Source organism: Cupressus sempervirens, chromosome 3 (genome assembly GCF_028749045.1).
Source record: "Cupressus sempervirens isolate cs-2001-9-10 chromosome 3, ASM2874904v1, whole genome shotgun sequence".
In the NCBI taxonomy this organism is placed as follows: domain Eukaryota; kingdom Viridiplantae; phylum Streptophyta; class Pinopsida; order Cupressales; family Cupressaceae; genus Cupressus; species Cupressus sempervirens.
In genome coordinates this window covers 509,449,486-509,473,322 of record NC_143120.1, presented here as the reverse complement: position 1 = coordinate 509,473,322, position 23,837 = coordinate 509,449,486, and the positions used below count along the sequence as shown (strand labels likewise).

General features: G+C 38.0%; 1 protein-coding gene across 2 annotated transcripts; it reads left to right on the top strand.

The window, feature by feature from the left end:
• The first annotated feature begins 3,404 nt into the window (after positions 1-3,404).
• LOC149567411 (serine/arginine-rich splicing factor RSZ22A-like) lies at positions 3,405-23,555 on the top strand. 2 transcript variants are annotated; one of them, XM_089820590.1, is made up of 6 exons: positions 3,405-3,528; positions 3,625-3,719; positions 20,994-21,082; positions 22,033-22,264; positions 22,862-22,960; positions 23,141-23,555. In XM_089820590.1, the coding sequence occupies exons 2-6, from the start codon at positions 3,631-3,633 to the stop codon at positions 23,178-23,180; spliced, it is 549 nt and encodes a 182-aa protein (XP_089676716.1). In that variant the 5' UTR covers positions 3,405-3,528; positions 3,625-3,630; the 3' UTR covers positions 23,181-23,555. The 2 variants fall into 2 exon arrangements, with proteins under 2 accessions (XP_089676716.1, XP_089676715.1); XM_089820589.1 differs by having other exon boundaries at positions 22,844-22,960.
• Positions 23,556-23,837: the final 282 nt, after the last annotated feature.

The window sequence follows — 23,837 nt, the reverse complement described above, 5'->3', positions numbered from 1 at the left end:
AGTTTGTTATACTTAGGATAGTGGACTACTAGTTTATGTTTACTAAAAGTTGACTATAGAGACTGAGCGATGAAATGTTAAGATCTAAAGTTGTTCAAGTGTTTGTTTGTTCAATTGGTACATCTCGACCTTGGATAATTGATTCAACCCCCCCTCAGTTATTCTAAACATTCTAACATATTACAAGGTTAGGCATCTTTGAAAGGTTGAACATATTTGGTATTTGGTACTTTGGAAGGTATTGATGAAATTGTCTCTAGGTCTCCATTTTGAATCTCCCCTTGCTCCAACCCACCAATACCAATAGGAGAAGAAGGACACTCTAGTGTTGTGTTAAAGTCCTCGCCTTCTAAAGCACCTTTTGGGTTTGAGCCTTCCTGGATAAGGGGAGGGAAGAGCACTTGCTCTTCACGCTCTGCCTCACCAGATTTCCCCACCTACATAGCAATGTTCTCAATATTTTTCTTTTCTACCCACTTTTTTGTGATTCTCCTCTTTTGGTTTTTGAATTTTATCCTTGTTCCAAGGACATTTTTCCCCCAATGGCCTATTTTCTTATAGATAAAGTAGATAAAAGACATTGATTCATATTCAATCCTTCGAATTGTCTTACCCAATTTAGAAACAATCTCCACTAAAGTGGGGAGACCAGTATACTACCACACACACACACACAAAGAAGAGCATAAATAAATCTCATCTTAGTAGTCATCATAGTATCTATAGAGAGGAGCTAACCAAAAGAACTTGCAATACCCTTGAGCACATCTTTGTTCTAGAATTCTAGAGGTAGTCCTAGGAGTTGAATCCATATTGGGCACCCCATAAATATGGAATCATTCATCTCCAAGTTGGGGGTCCCCCTCTTCAGCACCAAGGTTGATTTTCCAATAGCCCAAGGTCCTCCACACATGATTTTCTCCACGTCCTCCTTTTCAAGAAAGCAAAAGAGAAGTAGCCCTTTGACATTGCAACTACTTCGACACTCCCTTTGATCTTTCTTTGTTTCTTAGCGTAGCTCCTAATCGCGTCAATGTTTGGTCCAAGTCCATAATTTTTCCAACCAAAGAGAGAGCCATATAACCAATAGAGTGGTCCACATTTTATCAGGGATCAAAATGTCATATCTTCCATTTTACAGGTCTAAAAAATTCTTTATCGGGTAAAATAAGATTTCCCAATAAGTTTCATCCTAAATAGTGTTGTCCAAGGACAATGATCAACACCATCTTTGATACTCCCAATGGGCTTAATACTATGTGAAAGCCCACAAGATCGGCCAGAGGGCACTTGATTCTCCACACTCTGGCCAGATTCACTATATGATTCTACATGCACAAGAGTCCCTTGATCCACATTTTGACCATCATTTCCCTATGATATCTCGAGACCTAAAGGGGCTAGATCCTCAATCAAACCTGGGACCCCAACATTCACAACACTCTAATATTTTTTCCTTAGCATCTAAATCTCCACACTACTATTTCCTTGACGGGGAACCCCCACTAGTGTAGGGACCAACAAATCTGCCATTGCCTAGATTCTCGCGCTCTACTACTACACCGCTCATTTGAAAATAGTTGTATTTTGTATTATACATGTGTTATATGACATCATAAATACACACTTGACAAAAAAATATTAAACTAGGTATAAAATATGATAATGTATATACTTTTAGCGCACTATCCCTCTCTATCTCTTTATATTGTTCTCTATCTATATATTTTCATCTCCCAAGTCTCTATATATTAAGACTTTTCTCCCTCTTTCCCTCTTCTTTAAATCTCGCTCTTCCTATATCTCTCTCTTCCTTTGTTCCCTCCTCTCCCTATCTCTCTCTTTCTCTCCCTCCACCATTTCTCTCCTTGCTTATATCTCCTTTCTCTATCTCCTCTCATCTATCCCTCCTTCACACCGTCCCCTCTCCCTCTCTGCAAATTGCAAACAAATCATGAACATGCTAGTTATGGAGTCTAATTTAATTTTTTTTTAGAGTCATGTTTCAATCTCTTAAGTTGATATATAGTTGATTCAAAGATATCACTTCCCCATTAATGCTTTTATTGCACCAAAAATATCACTGCTAAATGATCTTCCAATTTACCTCTTCTATTATACAAATGAATCAAATAATATGCTAAAATTTTCTCTAATTAACCTTCTACAACACTTGGGTGTAAACATTGCACACCAACCACAATTGTATGTAAAATTGCATGATAATTTGCCATTAGCCTAAAGTATTATCCAAACACAAATGGAAATTAATCCTCAAGAGTGTCTAAAGACCAATACAAAGATAAAGAAATGGGTGCTAGCGAAATTCAGAACTACCATGTGGACTAATATGATAGGTAGGAAAAAAGCCTATTACATTAAGGAATTTAATCACACATGGGAACATGGAGACAAAGAATATCTAGGATCGACAATTAAGGTAAGGCCAAAATTTTGATTGCTTAGTTAAGGACCAACTTTCATCATTTACGATGTGAAATTAGTAGATGGAAGGTGCCTAAAGAAGGGTGAGGGGTAAGAATTTGTACCTTTTGCAGCAAGGGAGTGGTCGAAACAGATTGACACTTTGTCAAGGAGTATGTTGCTTACGAAGATATTCACAACAAGTACAAGGACAACTTACATGTGAGCAACATGAATGAACTTTTTGATGAGGCAATGTTACACAAGACAACTAACTTTCTAATACAAATTCACAACAAAAGGATCAACTCGTAGAATGTTTAGCAAGCTGGATTTTTGGTCCCTTACAGTGACGATCTCGTAGACATCATCTAAACCTTTCATTCATTCATTCATCTAAACCTTTCATTCATTCATTCATCTATTTAATGGTGAATGGTGAAGTTCATTCCTTCCTAAGAAATATGATAGCATCCACATGGCATTTTCCTTGAATTCCACGAGGGTTCGTTTGGCAACGAGAATACAAGTGGAATAGGCATATGCATATTCTTAAAATTTTGAATTCTCTGTTTGGATGCACCAAATTGGAATTGGAATAGGAATAAAATTGCAATACGTATTCCAATTTTGGCCCAAAAATGAGGATTTGTTAATCCACCAAAATAGATGGAATAGGAATACGTATTCCTATTCCAATTTTTTTTAATTTTAGAAAACATAAATTTTTAAGTCCGTGTATTCCGCATCAAATTCTGGGTGAACCAAACAAGAACAGGAATACGTAACCCCATTTTCTATTCAAGAATAAATATTCCAGAATAGATATTCCTATTCCCGTTTTTTTATTCCCGCAGCCAAATGGGCCCTTGAGGAGGGCCAATGAACCATGTTTTCTAGTCTACAGACACGCGTCCTTTGTCAAACTCAGAAGCGCACATAGTGGAGCTATATAACTTGTGGGTCCGGTCAAGTCGTTTGTTGTAGGGTTTAGAATGGTATTCGTTGTATCATAATGGTTCTAGTTTATTGATTCATTTCAAAATCCGATTCGTTGAAGAACCTAAACATTCGTTGTCTCGGAGAAGAAGATTTGTTTCTGAGGTGCGCCCTTCAGATCTGGGTGTTCCTAATTTGTTGAATTCATGTGTATTTATTTCAGTTGGGTGATCTGAGTAACTTTAGTGGTATTGATTACAGACAGTCATGACAAAAGTTTATGTGGGCGGTTTGGATTCCCGTACTACTGAAGAGGAGCTGGAAGATGAGTTTCGTGCCTTCGGAGTTCTTCGAAGGTGGGCAGTAGTTTTCTTTCTGACCTCGTTTTTGTTCAATCAATTGTTTTTTATTTTATTGGCTTGGTTTAGTTTGTGGGGTTCCGGTTTCCAGAATTCCTGTAATGATAGGGAGGTTGAAGAACTGAAACATTGAAAATGTTTTACTGTAATGATGAATTTGACCAGGCGCATTTGGATTTGGCCAAGGTGAAGGGGCAATAATTGAGTTTGTTTGTTCGTACAATAGCTGTCTTTTATTTTTGAGTTTGTTTGTTTGTACAATAGCTGTCGTTTATTTTAGCATATGAATCCTCACACCCTTTTAGTTGTTGGGATAGTTTAGATTTACATATCTGTGTTTTTTTGGATTTGCATTTTGAGCTTTGCTACCTGCATAAGTGTGCTGCTTTTTTGAAGTGAGCGAATGAGGCTTGTTTTCTGGTTCCGAGCATTTACTGTTTTCTACGATTACATCCACAAGTCTATCAATTTCTGCTTCAGTTCTGCATATTTATGGTTGTAACTCAACCCAAGTGCATTTCCAAGTCATATGCGCCAGTTTTTTGATTTGCTCGCTCAAAGTTGTGTAAACAAGCAGACTTAGTTTTCAAAATGTTGCCACTCTTTAATATTTCCTATGCACAGTGTTATGTCTGGTGAGAGTGCACCCGCTTCCTTAAAAATAGAGCGGGTGCCGCTGAGATTATTTAGGAATATTTATAGGGAAACAGTCCCATGAATATTATATTGAATCCTATTTAAAAAAAATTAGCTCCTAAAATAAATGAATCTAGTTGTCTCATAAATTTTAAAAATAAAGAGATTATTTTATTTTTATGGGAAGTTGAAGAGCTTGTTGACAATTGGCAAAAGCCTTCCCTAAGCTAGTGGGGCTATTTCCAACCCCACCCCATTTTCACCCCCTTAAATTGAGAAGGCTAAAAAGTCGGGGCTCCTATTTTATTGGAAAAGATTCCAAATAAACCTTTAGCCACCCTTAAAAAGTTGTCATGGGGTCACCAGCTCCACAAAAATAGAGCCCAAGCCCCTCCCATGGGATCCTTGCCTTAGGTGGCTATTGTTTCTTACTTGTTCACGTTTGAGAAATATTAAAATATTGAGTTTGAAAGTGATCTATTTCACACTTCTTACATTATTACCAATAGGATGGTTTTGGTTGAGGCTATAAATCTTATAACCCTTCATTGCTGTTAAGATATGTGTGATCAACGGTTTATCTATGAGCATTGATTCCTCGTGATCCAAAAAAATTGTTGAAATGATAAATATAACTATTGAAGGTATATTTTGTTGTGAGGTTCTCACACCATCGCCCCAAAAATTTTGGGGACCCCCCTTTTCTTTAATCGGCTTTGCAAATTTTTGAGTTGTCAAAAAAAATTTGATTTGATTTTTGAAAACTTTGAGTCTTGGACACCTTCAGGCCAGAAGGGAGGGGCCTAGGTTTTACTTTCACCCGGTTTCAACTTGATTGTCCAGAATGACCAATTTCATCCTTAGGCTAAACAAATTTCAGAGAGCAACACTTGGCAGGATGAAATTTTAAATTTTGTACTTAGACGATTTTTTTTGAAAATTGGGATGTAATTGTGTAAATTTGGATAATTTTTCAAAAAATGAAATTTTGTTGGATTTAAGTTTTTTTGGGAAATCTTGAATTTTTTGCGTTGAGAAAATTAATTTTGTAATGATGAAATCAAATTGCAAAATCGATTTTAGACTCTAGAGAAATGATTTTATTTGTGTTAAAAAATTAAAATGGCTTAGCAAAATCGATTTGAATTGAATTGCAAAAGTTGGCATTAAATGGATTAAATTTGCCCTGGAATTTTTAAGTCTTTAATGAAATTAGTAATTTAATATTGAAAAAATGGCTTTTGGCTAGCCAAAATCTGATTTTAAAGATATCAATTACTAAATCATCATTAAATGGAAACGGTTAGCATCTCCAAGGCATTATTTACTTTCTTTTTGCAATTTTGGTCTAATTGGCAATTTAAAAAAGTAAATTTCATCTTGGCAAAGTTAATTTCGGGCTAAGCATTCAATTGGGGGCCAGTTTTGTGTTTTAATTAATTAATTTTTTTGGCCGGCCAGTTATGGAGAGCAAGAGAGTTGGGAATAAGAGGAAACTCTTTCCCCTTTTTTCCTCAATTCTCATTCTTCTTCTTCATGGCGTTGGTGATTTTTGGCAAAGGGTAGTCTTCTGTTGTCTTTGGCAATTTTATCTTGGAGCAACTCTTACATTCCTTGGCGTTTTTTGTCCTTAAGGCAGATTTCTTTGTTGTTAGGGCAGAACTCTCCATGTTTGGCGATTTTTTAGAAGGCAGATCTGCACTTTCTCTTGGCGATTTTTCTTGCTTAAGGCAGATTTCTCTACTTGGCGATTTTGCAAGCATCTAGGGTTTTGGCACCTCATTATGGACTGTTATGGGCAGTATTTACTTCATTTTCAGATCTGATCCTTGGCATCATTTCTAATATTCAAAGGCAGCAAGATCCATCATATTTGGGCGCCTTCATTTTGGGCGATTTTTCTTGGAGGAGGAAACACATGATAAAGGCCTGATTTTGGGCAAATGGTGGACAACTTCAAGAGATTAAAATTCTGATTTTTTCGGCTAGGGCATTAAGATTTGCAAGGGATTTGAAATTCTCAAGTTTGATCCTAAATTCCAAAAGAAGACCTGGCCATTGGTAAAGGTAACTTCAAATCATTTAGAGTTGAAAGGGCTCCTTAAGCGGATTTCTCTCTTTTGTTCTTGTCTAAATTTGTTTCTCTTGGTTCTTCTTGCATTCATCATCCACCACTTTATCATCCCATCATAGGTTGAAGATTGGAGATTAATAAGGGTAGAATCCATGATAGGACATTTGAAGAAGCAAAAATAAGCTAGACCACCCTAGGTTGAAGTTGGGAGATATAAGTGTAGTCCATCCTAAGGTAATAGTGAGGTAGAAATAAGTGTTAGTCCCACCATAGGTTGAAGATTGAAGATTGATAAGTGTAGTGATAGGACTTGGCGAGGCAGAAATAAGTGTAGAATCTATTGATAGAAAGAAGATTGGAAATCGATAAGGGTAGTCCATCACTTAGAACGAAGGGGCAGAAATAAGTGTTTAGGATGGTAGATGTTAGTGCAAGCAAGAACCCTAAGGGAACAAATACTAAGAAAGACAAAGAGGATATGATGCCCAAAACAACTTTCTTCTCGAAAATGAGGCGAATAACCGATACCAACATCGGTATAGTAAATATGATACTGGTAAAGGACAGACTAGAGGAAGGACAATCCCCCTTGGCAAAGGAGATATACAGGAGTGGAATTGTACACGCAATAGCCTTTCCTCCTACCATGCCTTGTCCAGAGTTGTTTATGGACTGCACATCCAGGTTTGATTTGATCAGTAAATCCATCATCTTTGATGAAGGGAAGAGGGTGTTGGCCAACATTGGCGGATAAACGATCGAAGAAGCATTTAACATTTCCTAGTACAAGAGCATGACAGTGGTGATGATGGATCAGGTAGCCAAATCATTTCAGGATAATCAAGAAGCTTATTTCACACATCTAAAACAGGATTGGCTACATGAGGGAAAGAAAGGAGTCACCAGATCATCGAGGCTTACAGTGGCAGACCTCAAATCAGAATATGGAGATCTCATTGTGCTTCTCAATCGGATCATGGGCCTAGCTCAAGGTATGCTATTCGAAAATTGGATGTACTTCTTTATTGATGAAATTGAAAAAGGAAAAAAAAGATTTGATTGGGCTAGGATCATAAGCGAGAACCTAGAGTTGCAACTTAGAACCGTACAAAACCAAAAGCAATTCTACATGGGATCCTATCTGTTTTACCTAATTGCTAGATTGTATAAGAGTCCGAGACTTAAGGCCTTAGGAGAAGTTGGCAGTGGGCCAGGGCAATATTTGGTGCATGAATGCTATCCTCAACTTCATTTGCACAACAACAAGGATCACAAAATGTTTTGTGATGCCTTCGCCATGAAGACAGCAAGGGTATTACACGGGACACCTGCTAAGAGACTTTCACTGGAAGCAAAAGCAAAGATAAAGAAGTATGGGAGTTGGTTTATCCAGTTTACCCAATTCACCTACATTATAGTAGCAGGGAGTACAATTTGTCCCAAGAGACTTCTAAGATGCCCATCCGACAAGGTAGTTTTGATGGAATTGGCTAGGTAGCTTGAGCATTATGATAGAATAATGAGACACGAAGGTAAGATAGGAATTACCTTCTCATTCGAAATTGGCAATGATAGTTACCCCAATCGGGTCGCCTTTGCAGTTGCGGAGAAGGAATTGGAATGGTATCATCTGGGATGGTATAGAGCAAGGCAAGGATTTGATCCTAACGGTCTTATCAAGGTATCTCATGGAAATGTGTTTAAACATGTTCTCACTATTGAAGACTTTTGGGCCAATACCAAGGATGACTTTCATGTGAGAAAGCTAACTTTCTCAAGGTCGTTGGTGAACATGATGAGAGATATCAAATGGAGAGGCCTTGATATTCCCGATCAATTGGAAGACGATGGAAATGTATTCAGAGGAGATTATGATACAGTAGAAGGAATGGAGTTGAATCTAGTAGATTGGGATGATCATTAGGATCCTTCCTTGGAGGCAGTTACAAGAGCAGTTGATTTGCATACTGAGTCATGGTACAACAAAAGATTAAGGAAGCTACAAAGTCAACAGATTCCCCTTATGAGAAGATGAAGCCAAAAGAGGGTCCAACAGAATCAGTCAGACAGAAGGGTGAAGGAAGTAGTCGGTAACAGGAAATAGTTAGAAGCAAGAAAAGAGCCTTGGAGGTTGAGAAGAGCAAAGAACATCTGGAACCTCCAGCTAAGAGACAACATACAACACCGTCAAGAGAAAGCATAATTGAGGCTAGAAGCCAAGAGGTCAATTCAAGTGATAAAGGGGCCGCGATAGAGCTAAGCTCTAATTCATAATCAAGTGGTTACAGTGAGGGCACCGAGTACTCCCCTCTCTCAGAAAACCAACGAGGAGATGATATGGCAGTAACTAGTGGAGAAGAAGATGGACCGATTGACATTGAGGCAATAAGTCATGCGCTTGAGGCCGTTGGTGATGCTTTGTTAGTCAAACCGAATCCAAATTTGGGGAGATGCACCGCACCACTATGGTTAAGGCAAATGCTTATGCCAAGAGGTGAGGTAGTAACTGCCTGAACAGTGGAAGACATCCAAGGACTAATAGAAAAGGGTGATAGCGAGAACCAAAAAAAATGGTGAAGACGGTGGCAAAGGTAATTAGGAGCGACAATGATGGTCACCGAAAGGTTCAGATTGCTATACCAACAGTCAATAAGGCAGTGGATGAGATTGTGGCCCAGGAATATGAGATAGTGGAACACAACTTGTGAAGAAACACAGATGATATGGAATGTGAAGAGATCCAGGAGGATATAGCTTGAATCGGAGAAAGGTTGAGGGAGGCAAATGAAAGGATCGTAAAGTTGGAGGTCGAAAAAAGATGTTGGAGAGATTGCTAGCCTGTCCAACAGTTGCACCAAGCAGCCCTTCCTCAAAACAGTGGGAGAAATCTAGAAGAAATATTAGCTCAGCTACGTGAAGTCAGGGATTAGATCCATGACAAAATCCAAGATGGACAAAATTTCTTGCCTTCCTTTATCTTGACATTCTGATCATTAGTGACGGTTAGAAACAAATTTAGAGTATTTGAAGAGGAGTGGAAGGATTTCCTTTCGGTCAAGGATTTAGCTATTCCTAGGCTACAGGCGTTCATTGGACTACCAGAAGCATATTTGGAAAGGGCCAAGTTGGTTGATGAAAGAGGATTGAGTATGGTTGAGTCTTGGTTTGTTGCCTTGACTACCAGATTGAGAACACTCGAGGAGATACAAAATGCAATTGCACAACACAACCCAAACATCGAGGCTTCCATTTCAACCATGATGAGCGACGTTGGGGTGGCACTTGATTTTGAAGACATCAGAGAAGAGGACATCAATGAGACAAGGCTTGGATCAAGATTGGATGAGTTAGGAAAGCTTGCTATCAAGAAGAAGCATTTGGGCACCCTTTCCTCCCTCAATGCTTTTATTGGATTTGCAAAAGAGTATGAGAAGGACCATGAGAAGACATTACAGGCAACAAGCGGCATGGTGAAATCGGCTGAGCTCAAGATAAAGCATACACTTTGCCCTCCCATGGAAGAAGTCAACAAAAGGCTAGCTAGGTTCATCGCTTTAGCTAAAAGAATGAAAGAAAAAGGGAGATTTATATTAGAAGATCATTTGATGTAAGCCCAAGTGGCAATTTGGGCACCCTTTCCTCCCTCAATGCTTTTATTGGATTTGCAAAAGAGTATGAGAAGGACCATGAGAAGACATTACAGGCAACAAGCGGCATGGTGAAATCGGCTGAGCTCAAGATAAAGCATACACTTTGCCCTCCCATGGAAGAAGTCAACAAAAGGCTAGCTAGGTTCATCGCTTTAGCTAAAAGAATGAAAGAAAAAGGGAGATTTATATTAGAAGATCATTTGATGTAAGCCCAAGTTGCAATTTCTCTTTCTTCTAGGATAGGACAAGTGTCTATGGCCACCATTTTGGTGCCTTCTCATTGGTTGCCACTTTTCCACTTTTTTCATTGGTCCATGAGCGAGGTGGCATCTTCTCAATGGCCGATGGGGTGGCAACCCTAATTAGGGTTTCTAGGATTCAATCTGGATTGTCGGTTTTGCCTCTTTACCTCTACCGTCGGTTGTACATTTTGGCCTCTATATAAGGCCATTTGCTCTCATTTGTAATGGTCGGAGAAAATTGTTGCGAAGATAATGCCAAAATTCGCTATTTCTTTCTCATTGTTGTGACTTGCATGGTGATTAAGAGCCTTTGGTATTATTGCATGGTTTCTACTTCCAAATAGTGAAGAGTAAAATTTTCTTTTCAAGTTGTTAAAATTGGTTGCATTTCAAGTTGTTAAGCAAGAGTAAAGTAGATGGATAGTTGTATGGTAGCATTAGTAGATGTTTGATAGGGATCAATACTAGGCCACTAGCATCCTAGCGGCTTGTTGGGAAGCCTTGTGTGGTAAACTAGTTTATTTTTCCTTTGAATCATTGCATCTATGGAGGTGGAGCCACTGGTTAACTTTCATTAGATTCGATCCCAGTCCATTTGCTAATCTTCCATTCATAGGAGTAGGAGGAGAGTAGCAAGTAGTTAGGAGTTAGAATTTTGAAGAGGAAAGTTAGAAAGGCGTAAGTCATAAGAACCATTCACCCTCCATCACCATCACTTTCTCCACCAACATCATCTAGCATTCACACCGAATCACCATCTCCATCATCCCACTAAAGTCCAAGTCATCCTCAACAATTAGCGTAAGGCCGCTTACGTGATTACCAACAAATCACATCGATATATTGAGTTAGTATCCACAGGTGTAAGGAACATTGGAGTTATTCTCATGTCCCATGAGTATTAACTTTTCAAAAGAGGAATTGTGTGTTTGATACTCCATATCAGATATTCAATTACTAATATGTTATGTGGTATAAAAACTGACATCAACAAATTTGAAGGGTCTTTTCTTGCTTATAATCTTCCAATCATACATTATGATTCATATACAGATTTGGGTAATGTAGTTCTCATCTTATAAACGATGAATGTGAAGTTGCGATCTTTTCAATCTTCTTGTGCCTCACATGCAATTAATTTTGTTTCAGTGCACATGACCTTTCACTCAATATGTTATGCATCACTACATATCTTGGCGGACCATGAGTATTGTTAAATGAATGTTTCCAATGATTCCTAAAAACAACTTAGAATTGACTACTTTAGTTAGGAATAATGTGTCCACTCTAACATTTTAGTATCCAATTACTTGTCTGATAATTAACAATATTTGTTTTGGAAGAAGGGGTTAAAATTTATTCAACATACAGCACAGGATACATCAAAGAGCAGACCATGACATGTTGTTATCCTCTCTAATTAACTTATCCAAAATCTCTGAATAATCTGGATGTAGAACTCCTCAGTCCCTGACACGCCTGCCATCAATATTTTTAAAGTCCATTTAGTCAAACAATCTACCACTTTGTTCCGTTCCTTGGGGTATGACAAATAGAGACATAATCCAAGAAGCTACAAAGATTCAAAGTTTGAGTAGTCACTAAAGCGATTTGGTAATTAATTCCGTCTAGCCTTCGCTCATTCAACAATCCACAAGAGCCTGAGATTCAGACTCCCAAATAATTCTTCTCCAACCAAGGGAGCATCCTCTCTCAACAGCATGTAAAATAGACAAAGCCTCCATCAGAATGGTATAGTGTTTCCCTTTGTAAATAGAGATAAGGGACACCACATCACTTTCACTACCTCTCCCAATGACTTCTATCCCTGCATGTCCAATATTTCTGCCGGAAGAATCATTTGTGTTAACTTTCGAGACTCCTAGGAGGAGGAAGCGATCTCCCTTACCTTTGTCTTTTGTTTGGCATGCTGAGGTCTTTTGCCAGCCTTGAAGACCCCACTAGTTTCTCTTGGATGCAGCTTTTACTGACATCATGATCACGAGGATCAATCACCATTGAAAGTTCACACTTTGCCCTTTGCAGAAATAGGCTCTCAAAGTCTGTCAATAATTTTCCTCCAAACCTGAGTCTGCCAATTTGTTATCCTAAAATTTTATGCTATTCCTTTCTAGCCAAATCAGAAGTATGAGAATAGGACCAATTACCCAAGCAACCTGTAGAAAATAGGTTTTACATGGTGTTCTTACCAGACTTTCCCAAAATTCCACTAAAGAGATGTCAATACAAGTGTGCTGCCAGGCCTCCCACCACCAATGCCAAATTGCTCTAGAATATGGGGGTTGAAAGAAAAGATGAGAAGTGCACTTTTCATCATGAATCCAAAGGACACAAATAGAAGGACCATGGAAGCCCCTCCTACAGAGTTTGTAGCAGGTGAGACATTTATATTAAACCAATAAACATAAGAAAAAAATGCATTTTGGCCAAGATAATTTATTCTAAACCTACTTCCACCAAGTTATACCTGTCCGACCATGGAGTTTTCTATTTAACTCCAGATAGCTTGAAGCCAGAAAGAAATTTCCTTTAGGATCAGGACACCAGGCAGGATTATCCCTCCCTTTAAGAGAACTGCAAAGCCTACTTTCTAGCATCTTAGCTATTTCTTCATGATCTTCCACATTACCCTCACCTGGTCAGTCTTGGGGATCCTTCCAGCAATCTACCTCCAACTGACCCATAATCTTAATAGTCCTATAATTTCAACCTTTTTCTAGCCAGCTTCAGACAAAATAGTACAAAGAGGCTGAAGTTGAGGAAACTCATACACCATAGGGGCATGGCCATCCCAGGAATTTAGCCAGAAAAGAGCATCAGAGGCCTTATGAAAAATCTGAAACAGACCTTCTGATGCAGAGCAATCAGGGCTTCAAGGTCTTCTATGTCAAAACTTGTCAAATGCTCCCAATGTTGTGTTGTTTCTTATTGCTTCTCAAGGCACCTATTGGCCCAAAGTGACAAATTTGCAATCCCAATTCACCCAATGGCTTCCAAGGTCTCTGAGGACCTCTCCTCACTCAATGCAATCAGAACAAGCAACTTTCAAAGTTCCATTTGCCCAACTCACAGGCAACCTCAAACTGCTGTCCCACTAGGCCTAATTGCCTATTAGGTTTCCAGTGTCTGATTTTAATACTTTTCTTCAAAACTTTCCAAATCACCCTCAAAACAAAGTGCACGTTCTAGTACCCATTTGGGAGTACTTCAACATATCCAAGATCCAATATAGGTTGTTTTGGTCCAACCTTGCTAAATTGATGACTCTCACTGTTTTTAGGGGCAAACTAGCCCACTTTTATGAAGGAGAACCCCAAGACAATCTTTACACCTGACTTTGTAACTCTCTACAGAATGATATGTTGACTCCAATTAAAGGTTTATGCAATCAATTTGACCCTATGAGTTGGCCTATTATGAAAGCCCAAAATTGCTCTTCAAAACCTTCACAAAACTAGAGCCTGGCATAGGCATGGGGAGGCTGTGTGGTACGGAGGTGACATCATTTTGTACGAACTGTGGTATTTGGAAGCAATAAAATAACTGATTTCTGCAAATTTTCCTGTGAGTCACATGATAATTTGATTGTTTATGTGCTTTGTGAAATTCTAATAATTGGGAAACATCAATAAACATTAGTGGAAGCCTTGTGTATGAATTGAGAATTCATTGTATGCTGATTTCTCATTGTATTTGCTGAAAGACTGGGGATTTTGAATTATTTTTAGCAGTCCTGATTCTTCCAAGAGTTTAATGACCTCAATTTGATATGTATCATAGAAATCTAACCAACTAATGTGCAGATAAAGTGGAAACTTGGGTGATCACCAAGGATGATTGGTTGAAGGAACACTAAATTGATGGCTAACATATTGCAGTAGGAGGTCTGATTGAAGGAGGGTGTGTCTTATTGAAGGAGGGTGTTTTTATAATTGGAACAGTTATATTATGTCATTTTAATGGTGAATCAACTTTTGTTTGCTTGAAATTGGGTTTGGAAGGCTGACATTGACCAAGCCCTAGTTTCGTGCAAAAACCTTCAAAGTCGATGTTGTAGATTTTAGAATTTTGTCTATCTTCCGCTAACTTTCAGAGGATCAGGAGTAAGAGAAAACTAAGAAACGGACATCAGAATGTGCTGTATCTCATCTTGATTAGATTGTAAATACGCCAATGTCAAGCATAAAGATCTGCTGCTGTGACTTAGAACATCCGAAGAATCCTGCTGCAAGGAGTTATGAATTGCCTTCACTGAGGAAAGGCGCTTGGGACATGAGTTACAAATTACAACAGGGAAAGGGACATGCCTCTGGATTTTGCATCAGATACCTGTTCCTGAAAAATACAAGTTCTTGCTCGAGTCTTCATTAAATTTGAGCAAGTAATAAAGATTTCTACACTAGAAATATGGTTCTTTATCTACACATGTTAGATATACTTGTGAGCAAGGAAATACGCTTCCAAAATGAACTGATTTAAGTTTTAACAGTAAACCGAACTAAAAACCACGTATCAGTTAGAGCTGGCATAAGAAAAATAACAGTAATGACAACATGAGCTGCAAGTATTCCACTAACTTTCAGAGGACCATGAGTAAGAGAAAACTATGAAACAGATATCAGAATGTGCTGTATCTCATCTTGATTAGTTTGTAAATATGCCAATGTTTAGCATAAAGATGTGCTGCTGTGACTTATTAAAACATCCGAAGAATCCTGACGCAAGGAGTTGTGAATTGCCTTCACCGAGGAATGCCACTTGGGACATGAGTTACAAATTACAACAGGGAAAGGGACATGCCTCTGGATTTTGCATCAGATACCTGTCCCTGAAAAATAAAAGCTCTGGCCCGAGTCTTCATTAAATTTGAGCAAGTAATAAAGATCACTACACTAGAAATATGGTTCTTTATCTACACATCTTAGATATACTTGTGTGCAAGGAAATATGCTTCCAAAATCAACTTATTTAACACTAAACTGAACTAAAAACCACATGTCAAAGCAATGAACAAGAGTAGGCAAAAGGAGAGATCAAAACAATATAATTGCTATCAAGATCTGTGTATGATGATCTAGTCGATGCAACAATTTGCCCTATGATGTTAGCTTTGTTGTGTGCTCAAGATTTTCGACAGCATAACAGTGCTCAAATTTGCTCAAAGATGTTTTTGACAAATTGTAGTTGCATAAAAAGGACGAGGATGGATTTTGGCTAAGTTTTGAGAGAAGAGGTCGAGGGCTAGGATGAAAGGGGAGAGGAGCAAGGGCGGAGATTCATTCGGTCCTCACCTCTCATGAGAGGTTAACAAGTGGTCAGCTTAGGAGGAGAGGAGAGGACAAGGTGCTTAAAAGTGAGGGGTTTTTGTAGTGTGGAGATATGCTCCAAGATGCTTGGGAGAAGGTAATAAAGGAATTTTAAATTCCTTGGAGAGTACAAAGGGGATGGGGATCCATGTTGGGTACCCACTCAAAAGTAGATACCCTTTAAGGCTTGGTGGACAAGTGAGGAAGATTTGGTCTTGCATTTAAGACACAAGTTGATTGTATCTCTAATATAAGGGATTAGGAATGTGCAAATGATTAGAGGGCGGTGAGTAGGCTAATGAAGAAGACTAGGAGTGTAAGTGGGAATGTTAGGAGGATGCAAGTGGATGAGGGCGAGACATATTTTTGCATATCAATCAAATTAAATTTGAAAATTGAGGAAATGATGGAAGCAAAGTTCAACAAATAAATACGGTCATTTATTTTAACTAAAGTTGATAGAAAGGAGATAATGAACTTAGGTAAATCAAGTAGGACGTGTGTTGTTTTAGGAATTCAGGTGGAATTGGGAAATGCAAATACTCGAATTCCCAAAGATGCAATTTGTTTCCAAAAAACAAAAATGGAATTCGAATTTCCAAATTCTTTTTTTTTTGCCCAAAATGAGCATACGAATCTTCCACTTGAAAAGGTGGAATTCGAAAACCAATTCTAATTCCACTTTTTATAAATTAAAATTTAGAAAGATTTTGGGTCTAATACCTGCTTTTACTTTAAAGTGATGTGTAGGTTGGTTGTGTTAGTCACTATTATGTTTCCATTTTGTGCTCATAGAGATCCCACAACTTCCATTTTGTGCTTGTAGAGATCCCAACGATTATAAAAATGTTAGGCATGAATGAGAAATCTTTCCTAGGGAGAACGACAAATCAAAATATCTACACTCTCTCCCTCGAATGATTTCAATCATCTTTTCCTCCAATTCAACTGTAAGTTACATTACATTCATTTTACGCACACAAATAATCTGAGACAAGGGAAAAATGATTTCAGAGTATTTTCTATTTCATTTTGGTTGATTAGCTTTTATTATTTTTGGAATGGTATCATTTGGCTTTGGATTAAGGAGCCAAAGGATTCCATTAACTACTATATATGCCATGGTTTTTAAAGGCCGATTGGCTAATCTTTTGTAGAAAGTTTAAAACATTCTATTTGTATTTTTTTTTGAGACATTTTCCTTTCATTGGAGAACATACACATAGTTGTTATGTTGTAGTTTCCTTTGGCTCATCGTCAAGGACTAAGGGCTCTGTTAGATTCTCCCAATCTTGTAGTCGACCTGGTATCCTCATGCTATCCTTGAAATGCAAGATTTTTTTATGCTTTCCTTGAAAGTTCTCCCCATGTTACTATTATGAAGTAATTGGAAAATATTTTCTTGTTATTAACAGAGACTAAGAGGTCATTAAATACAAATGAATGTTACGATGTTTCCATAGGAAATGATCATAAAGAATATAAACATTCTATTCTAGCTTTCAATTATCTACAACTAACTTAAATATTAGAAACATTCTAATATTTACAATAGTTTACAAATAGATTACTATTAACTAATAATAGACTATTATCTATTATTGTAATATCCTCCCTTAATGGTTAATCTATCCACAACACCAAGTTGTCCTCAGAATTTGACAAACTTATCAGGACCAAGAGGCTTGATGAGAATGCCTGCAGTATTTTCTATGGTAGGAACATACTGCAAGTCTATTGTCCTGCCTTCAACCAACTTTTGTATGTAGTGACAATGAACATCCACATGCTTGATTAATTCATAGAAGATTGGATTTTGTGCTAGCTTGATAATGCCTTTGTTATCAACAAACAGAGTAGTCGGTCCTATTGGTGACATTTGCATATCCCCAAGCATCTGACAAAGCTAGACAACTTCACATCTTGCCTTAACAGTCCCTCTGTAGAGGAGAGAGAAACTGCCTGCTGCTTCTTACTGGTCCATGTGATTGCACGTGATCCCAAACTGAACACTCCAGAAGTTGACTTTTTATCGTCCATAGAGCCTGCCTAATTTGAACCTGTGAACCCATTGAGTCTAGGATTAGAACTCTAGAGTAAAGAAGTCCATACTTTGAAGTGCCCTTCACATAATGAAGCACATGCTTTGCTGCCATCCAATGATCAGCCTTAGGAGCTGTCATAAAGCATGAGATGTAGCTAACTGCGAAGCTGATGTTAGGCCTAGTAGCAGAGCAGTAGATGAGGCTACCTACTAGTTGCTTGTATGTAGTATCATCAACGAGAGGAGAATCAGACTTGGCCGATAACTTGAGACCTTTCTCCATGGGTGTAGATGTAGGCTTGCAATCTTGCATACGAAATTTGTCTAACAGAGCCTTGGCATATTTGGACTGAGAGATGAATATACTAGAAGACTGTTGCCAAACGTCAACACCTAGGCAATAATGCATGAACCCAAGGTTAGTCATATCAAAAGACTGGCATAAATTCTTTTTGATTGTAGATGCAGACTTGCAATCTTGCATACGAAATTTGTCTAATAGAGCCTTGGCATATTTGAACCGAGAGATGAATATACTAGAAGACTGTTGCGAAACGTCAACACCTAGGCAATAATGCATGAGTCCAAAGTCAATCATATCAAAGGACTGGCATAAATTCTTATTGATTCCCTGAATCAAAGATGCCAAACTGCAAGTGATGATCAAATTATCCACATAAATGACCAGAAGGATGATGTTACTGTCAGTAGTTTTAATGTACAAATTTGAGTTTGAAGAACTCCTCTAGAAGCCTTGATCATTGAGGTACTTATCAATCTTTATGTATTGTGCCTGGGGGCCTGCTTCAAGCCATAGAGAGCTTTCACTAATTTGAGAACCTGATAGTTTTTACCAGCAACCTTGAAACGAGGAGGCTGCATCATGTAGACCTCTTCATGGAGATCACCATTCAGGAAAGCACTCTTGACGTCCATCTGATAGACCTTCCAACTAAACTGGTGCTGCCATGGCTAGGACTAATCTAATGGTGCTCATTTTTGCAGTAGGAGCAAATGTCTCCTTATAATCAATGCCCTGACGTTGAGAAAAACCCTTTGCAACTAAACAAGCTTTGTACTTATCCAAAGTACCATTAGATTTGTATTTGATTTTGTAAACCCATTTGCAGCCAATGGGTTTCTTCCCAGGTGGAAGATCAAAAAAGATCTAGGTTTTATTCTTCAGCAAGCTCTGGTGTTCAGATTTCATGGCATGTTCCCACTTTGGAATTCCTTTAGCCTCAGAGTATGTTTGACGTTCAAACACATTGTGAATGTTGGCCATTAGAGCAAAGTTAACAGAGTCTATAGGTTTGCTCTTTTTCCGTGTAGTTCCCCTCCCAGTGAGCTCATCATCTCGAAGATCAACAAGTGTCTTAGCCCACCACTTAGGCTGGAGAGGAGAATGACCAACATTAGTATCAAGATATGCTTGGTGACCAGGTTCCTCATCAGAAGAGTCTAGATCAAACTCAGGGGAAGCATCTACAAATCTGGGTGATCCTACAAGAGAAGTTGGAGGTGTCTGTACAGGGATCACTGGTATAACTGGAGCTGTAGGAGCTCTTGCATCAAGTGGACCTAATAGAAGCCTAGCTCCCAAATCATGAGCCTTCATAGGCTAGTCTGCTAGATTAAGAATAGGAGAAATAGGCATGAAATGTCCTCGTTGCTCATCAAAGACTACATGACGACTGTAGATGAGACAAGATGTCTCAGTGTTGATCAAGTGGTAGGCTTTGTGAAGACTACTGTATTTGGCAATCATGAATTTTTGACTTTTGGCATCCAACTTGGTGCGTGATGCATCAGGGATCTAAACAAAAGCTAGGGAGTCAAAAACCTTTAGGTGACTGATTCTTGGCTTGCGACCTGACCAGGCCTCTTCCAGAGTTTTACCTTTGACTGCCATTGTGGGTGATCGGTTCAATAGATAAACCACAATATTAATTGCTTCTGCCCATAACTTCTTCAAAACATCTCTGTATTCGAGCATGGATTGGGCCATCTCGGTGATTGTTTTGTTCCATGTTCAACTTCACTGTTCTGTTGTGGTGTGTGGGGTGTGGTTACCTGGTGTTTGATGCCATGAGTATCCAAGAAGCTAGAGAATGCATTAGATCAAAATCCTCCCCCCGCGCCCCCGCCCCATTGTCTGACCTAAGAGTAATAATAGATTTCCCAAACTCTTTTTCAATTAAGGGTTTAAATTTTTGAAATACTAGAAATGCATTTGATTTCTGTTTAAGAAAATAACCCACATTTTTCTACTGAAATCATCAACAAACAACAAAAAATACTTGGACCCAAGAACAAGAGTGGCCAGAGGGCTGCGGATATCAGCATGAACAAGCTGAAGTACTTGAGAAGTGCACCATGAATCGCCACTTGTGAAAGGTGTGCAATGTTGCTACCACTTTGTTGTTCCCTTATTTAGGATGTGAGTGCATGGAATTCAGTCCCTTAATTTTAATAGAAAAAGAAGGAATTGAAGTGCTAATTGAATGGCAAGTTTCTTCCAAAATAGTCTTGATCAGAACCATTTATTACTTACCAAGGTTGGGAATCAATCCCTTGGCTTACTTGTTTTTTCTAAACTACAAATCATCCAATATCAGCACTAATTTAAATTTTGTGAGAAATAATAAAGAAGAGCTTCAGTTGAAATTGTATTTTTGTATCTGCTTCCCTCAGTTTCTTAAATTTTTAAGTATTGTTTTTTCCAAATTGTTGCTGATTGTGAATTAAGATGGTTGCAACATTTATATTTGTTGGATACTTATTAGGAATTTGGTTTGGAGAAATGGCCAATGTTGTATATTAACTCAAAACAAGCACTTTTGATTGATAGTCTGTTCTAGGAAAAGGTTAGATTCAAGGGATGTTCGAATTTGTCTTGGTCATTTGTGAAAGGAATAAACGAAATAAGACATGACCTTATTTGGGCTAGTGGAAAATGGGTTCAATAACAATCTTAAATATTACATTACTAGGTCTTATTAGCTTCCTTGATTTTATTCTTGATAGTGTGCTAAGATGACATATATTAATCATATATGATTCCATTTGATTTTTAAAGATTTATGTTTCAATTCCAAGTTGTGTTCTCAAGCTAAGTGATATATACTCTGCTAGTTTATTCTATCTGTTTGGTTCTGTGGCTTCTCATTTGGATAGAGATTTTTGTTGATTGCTTGATTACGTTTACTTCACCCTGGTATAAAGACAAATATTAACTACTTTATGCGTTGTTTTGTTTGTAAGGGAATTTCTGACTCTTCATCTTCTGATTTTGTAGTGTATGGGTTGCAAGAAAACCTCCTGGCTATGCTTTCATCGAGTTTGATGATCAAAGAGATGCAGAGGATGCCATCCGTGCATTGGATGGTAATGATATTTCTTATAGTTATTTTGAAAGCATCATTAGATTCCACGCACATGTTGATTTTAACTATTGTAGCTATTTAATGATATACAATTCGAGGACACAATTATTTTTCTTCAAAACAATTTGTTCAATGTGTTCTTTTATATTTGATTATATAATTAATTTCAGTTCACAATGACACTAGTTAGGTAATAATCACATAAGAAATAAGCTACATCCAAGAACTTTACAACACAACTTTGTATTTCTTGTAGTTTTAAGGAGATCAAATCAAGTCAATATTTTTTTCAAGGAATTGTTATTTACTTTAGTTATTGATCAATGATAGGTTGTAACCTTTATATGGTTGGGGAATTATTAGAGTGGCACCACTGCTGATTATCTTGAAATCCTAGTGGAGAAAGATTACACCTAGGAATTGTAGGTGAAATCTCTTGTTAGTTATTATCATGTTTTTTTAGAGAACATTGTTGTATTCTCTTTGGGAATTGAATAGAATCTGTAAGGTAACAGCAAGTGAAATGTATGAACTACTGTTGCAAGATGCATACTTGGTTTTGACTTCGCAAGTTGATTTTTCATCTGGGCTCACGTCTGAAAGACCATTGGGCTTTCTCAACTCTGGGGGTTTGTTGGTGATTTTCTTCTCTGATTTAAGTTGATATCTGGGGTTGCACGTGGCTATTTTAGAGTTATGTGCTATCGGTTTTGGGCTGTAGTATAAAACAGTTACTTCAGGTTAACGTTGGCATTTCTTTGGTTGTTTCACAGTTTATAATTCATTATCTTCATTTTCAGTATTTTTTGTTTCTGAGGAAATTATTAAATGAGTTTTTAATTTTTTTACTGCACTCCAGACTTAAAGAACCCTGCAACTACATTATAGAACATATTTACCTATTTTCTAGAAAGATGCTAATATTATCTAAGTCATTTTTTATTATGACAGGCAAAAAGGGATGGCGTGTGGAACTCTCTCGCTCTCGTGGCTCTGGTGGTGGGGGGTCTCGTGGTGGTGGTGGCCGTGGTCGTGGTGGAGGGGATCTTAAGTGCTATGAATGTGGTGAATCTGGGCATTTCGCTCGAGAATGTCGTTCAGGAACAGGCTCTGGACGTTCATCAAGGGGACGGCGTGGCAGTCCCCCACAACATCGGCGCAGTAGTCCAGTATATGGACGGAGGTATGTCTAAGTTGACAATGCTGTGGAACATATTTTGAGTGGTCTTAGATTTTCTGGTCTGAAACTATACTCTTCTTGCCTTCTTTACACTAACTGTAAATTTGGCTGGGATGTTTGGATATTGGGTTCATGGGTGGTTTTGCACCCTGAGTTGGATCGACCACAATTCTCAACTTTATTTGGATGAACAATTGGTGGATGGCTTGTGCATTGTCAATAGTTATGTGAATGAATGTTGCTGTTCTTCCATAGAAATGGGTTATCCGATGCTTTTGGTCTGGAAGACTTCCTATAAGTGAACCTACAAGATCAGATAATGTTTATTCATGTTAAAATGAAAAGCAATGGGAAAGATTGCTGTGATCTCCCATTCCTTTGATGAACGTCCAAGGAATGGATGCGGATTAGACAGGTAAGAAGATAAGAGTTGGTGAAGCAGAAGATGTTGGAGGCCAGCCAGGAATCAAAATAGTTATTTGAAAGATAACCCAGTTTTTCATTACTTGATTGTTGTTTATTATGTTATAAACTTGACCTTTTGAAAATTTATTATTTGCTTATATATGGAACTTACTACAGCCCTCCTCGCCGGAGTAGGTCTCCTTACCGATCAAGTGTATCACCTAAGCGAGTAAACAGATACAGCAGATCACCGCCACCTCGCCGTGAACGTGATGTCTCTCCTTATGCTAATGGGTAGGTGTTTTAAATTTACTTATTCAATTTAATTTATTTAATCAAATTTTATTATATTATTTCATTTCTTGTTGGATGTCTTGCTGCAGAAATTATAATGTTCGAGTGTTCGTATGCTTTTAGATAGAAGTTTGTTGCCTTGTTACAAACTTTGGAAGTTTCTTTGTTTGATGATTGCAGGAGTGCAGTTGGAAGAGAGCGCCACCGCAGTCGTAGCTGAAGTCTTTCATTATGATAGTAAGCCCCCATAAATTGTCTGGGTGATGTATCATAACTGGGTGATGTATAACTTTGTTTCTGATTTCCATTTATCCCTGGGAGAGCAACATGATTACGCACTTGGTATTTTTTTCAGTTATGGATGTTGTTTTTGCTCATTCATAGACCTCACTGATTGGTTGCTTTGGGAGAAAAAGGTGGAACATTTCCTCCAACCTATTTCTTACAGCCCCCACACAGTTTTTTTTGTTTACTTTTTAGGATGATTTTGCTTTTCTTTTCAAAAAGAAAGCCTCAGAATCTTTTTCTAACATAAATGTTAACAATAATCACCTGTGTTTTCTGGTAATCTGATAAAACCTCATTTCTACTTTCAGTTTTGTTTAAGTGTGATGCAGAGTCCTGCTCATGGATAGCACTGGGCTTCTATTTTCTCAGGATAGTTTTTGTTTGTGTTTTCTTCTGGATATCACTTTTCTTACCCTTCTTATAGATAGTTGAATGAACTATTCAGTGCATCTTTTCATGTGAACTCAACTTCTATGATAAGATATTCAAATCTTTGTGAGTCCTTTAGAATCTTTGTCATGTTTTCTGGTAATCTGATAAAACCTCATTTCTACTTTCAGTTTTGTTTAATTGCGATGCAGAGTCCTGC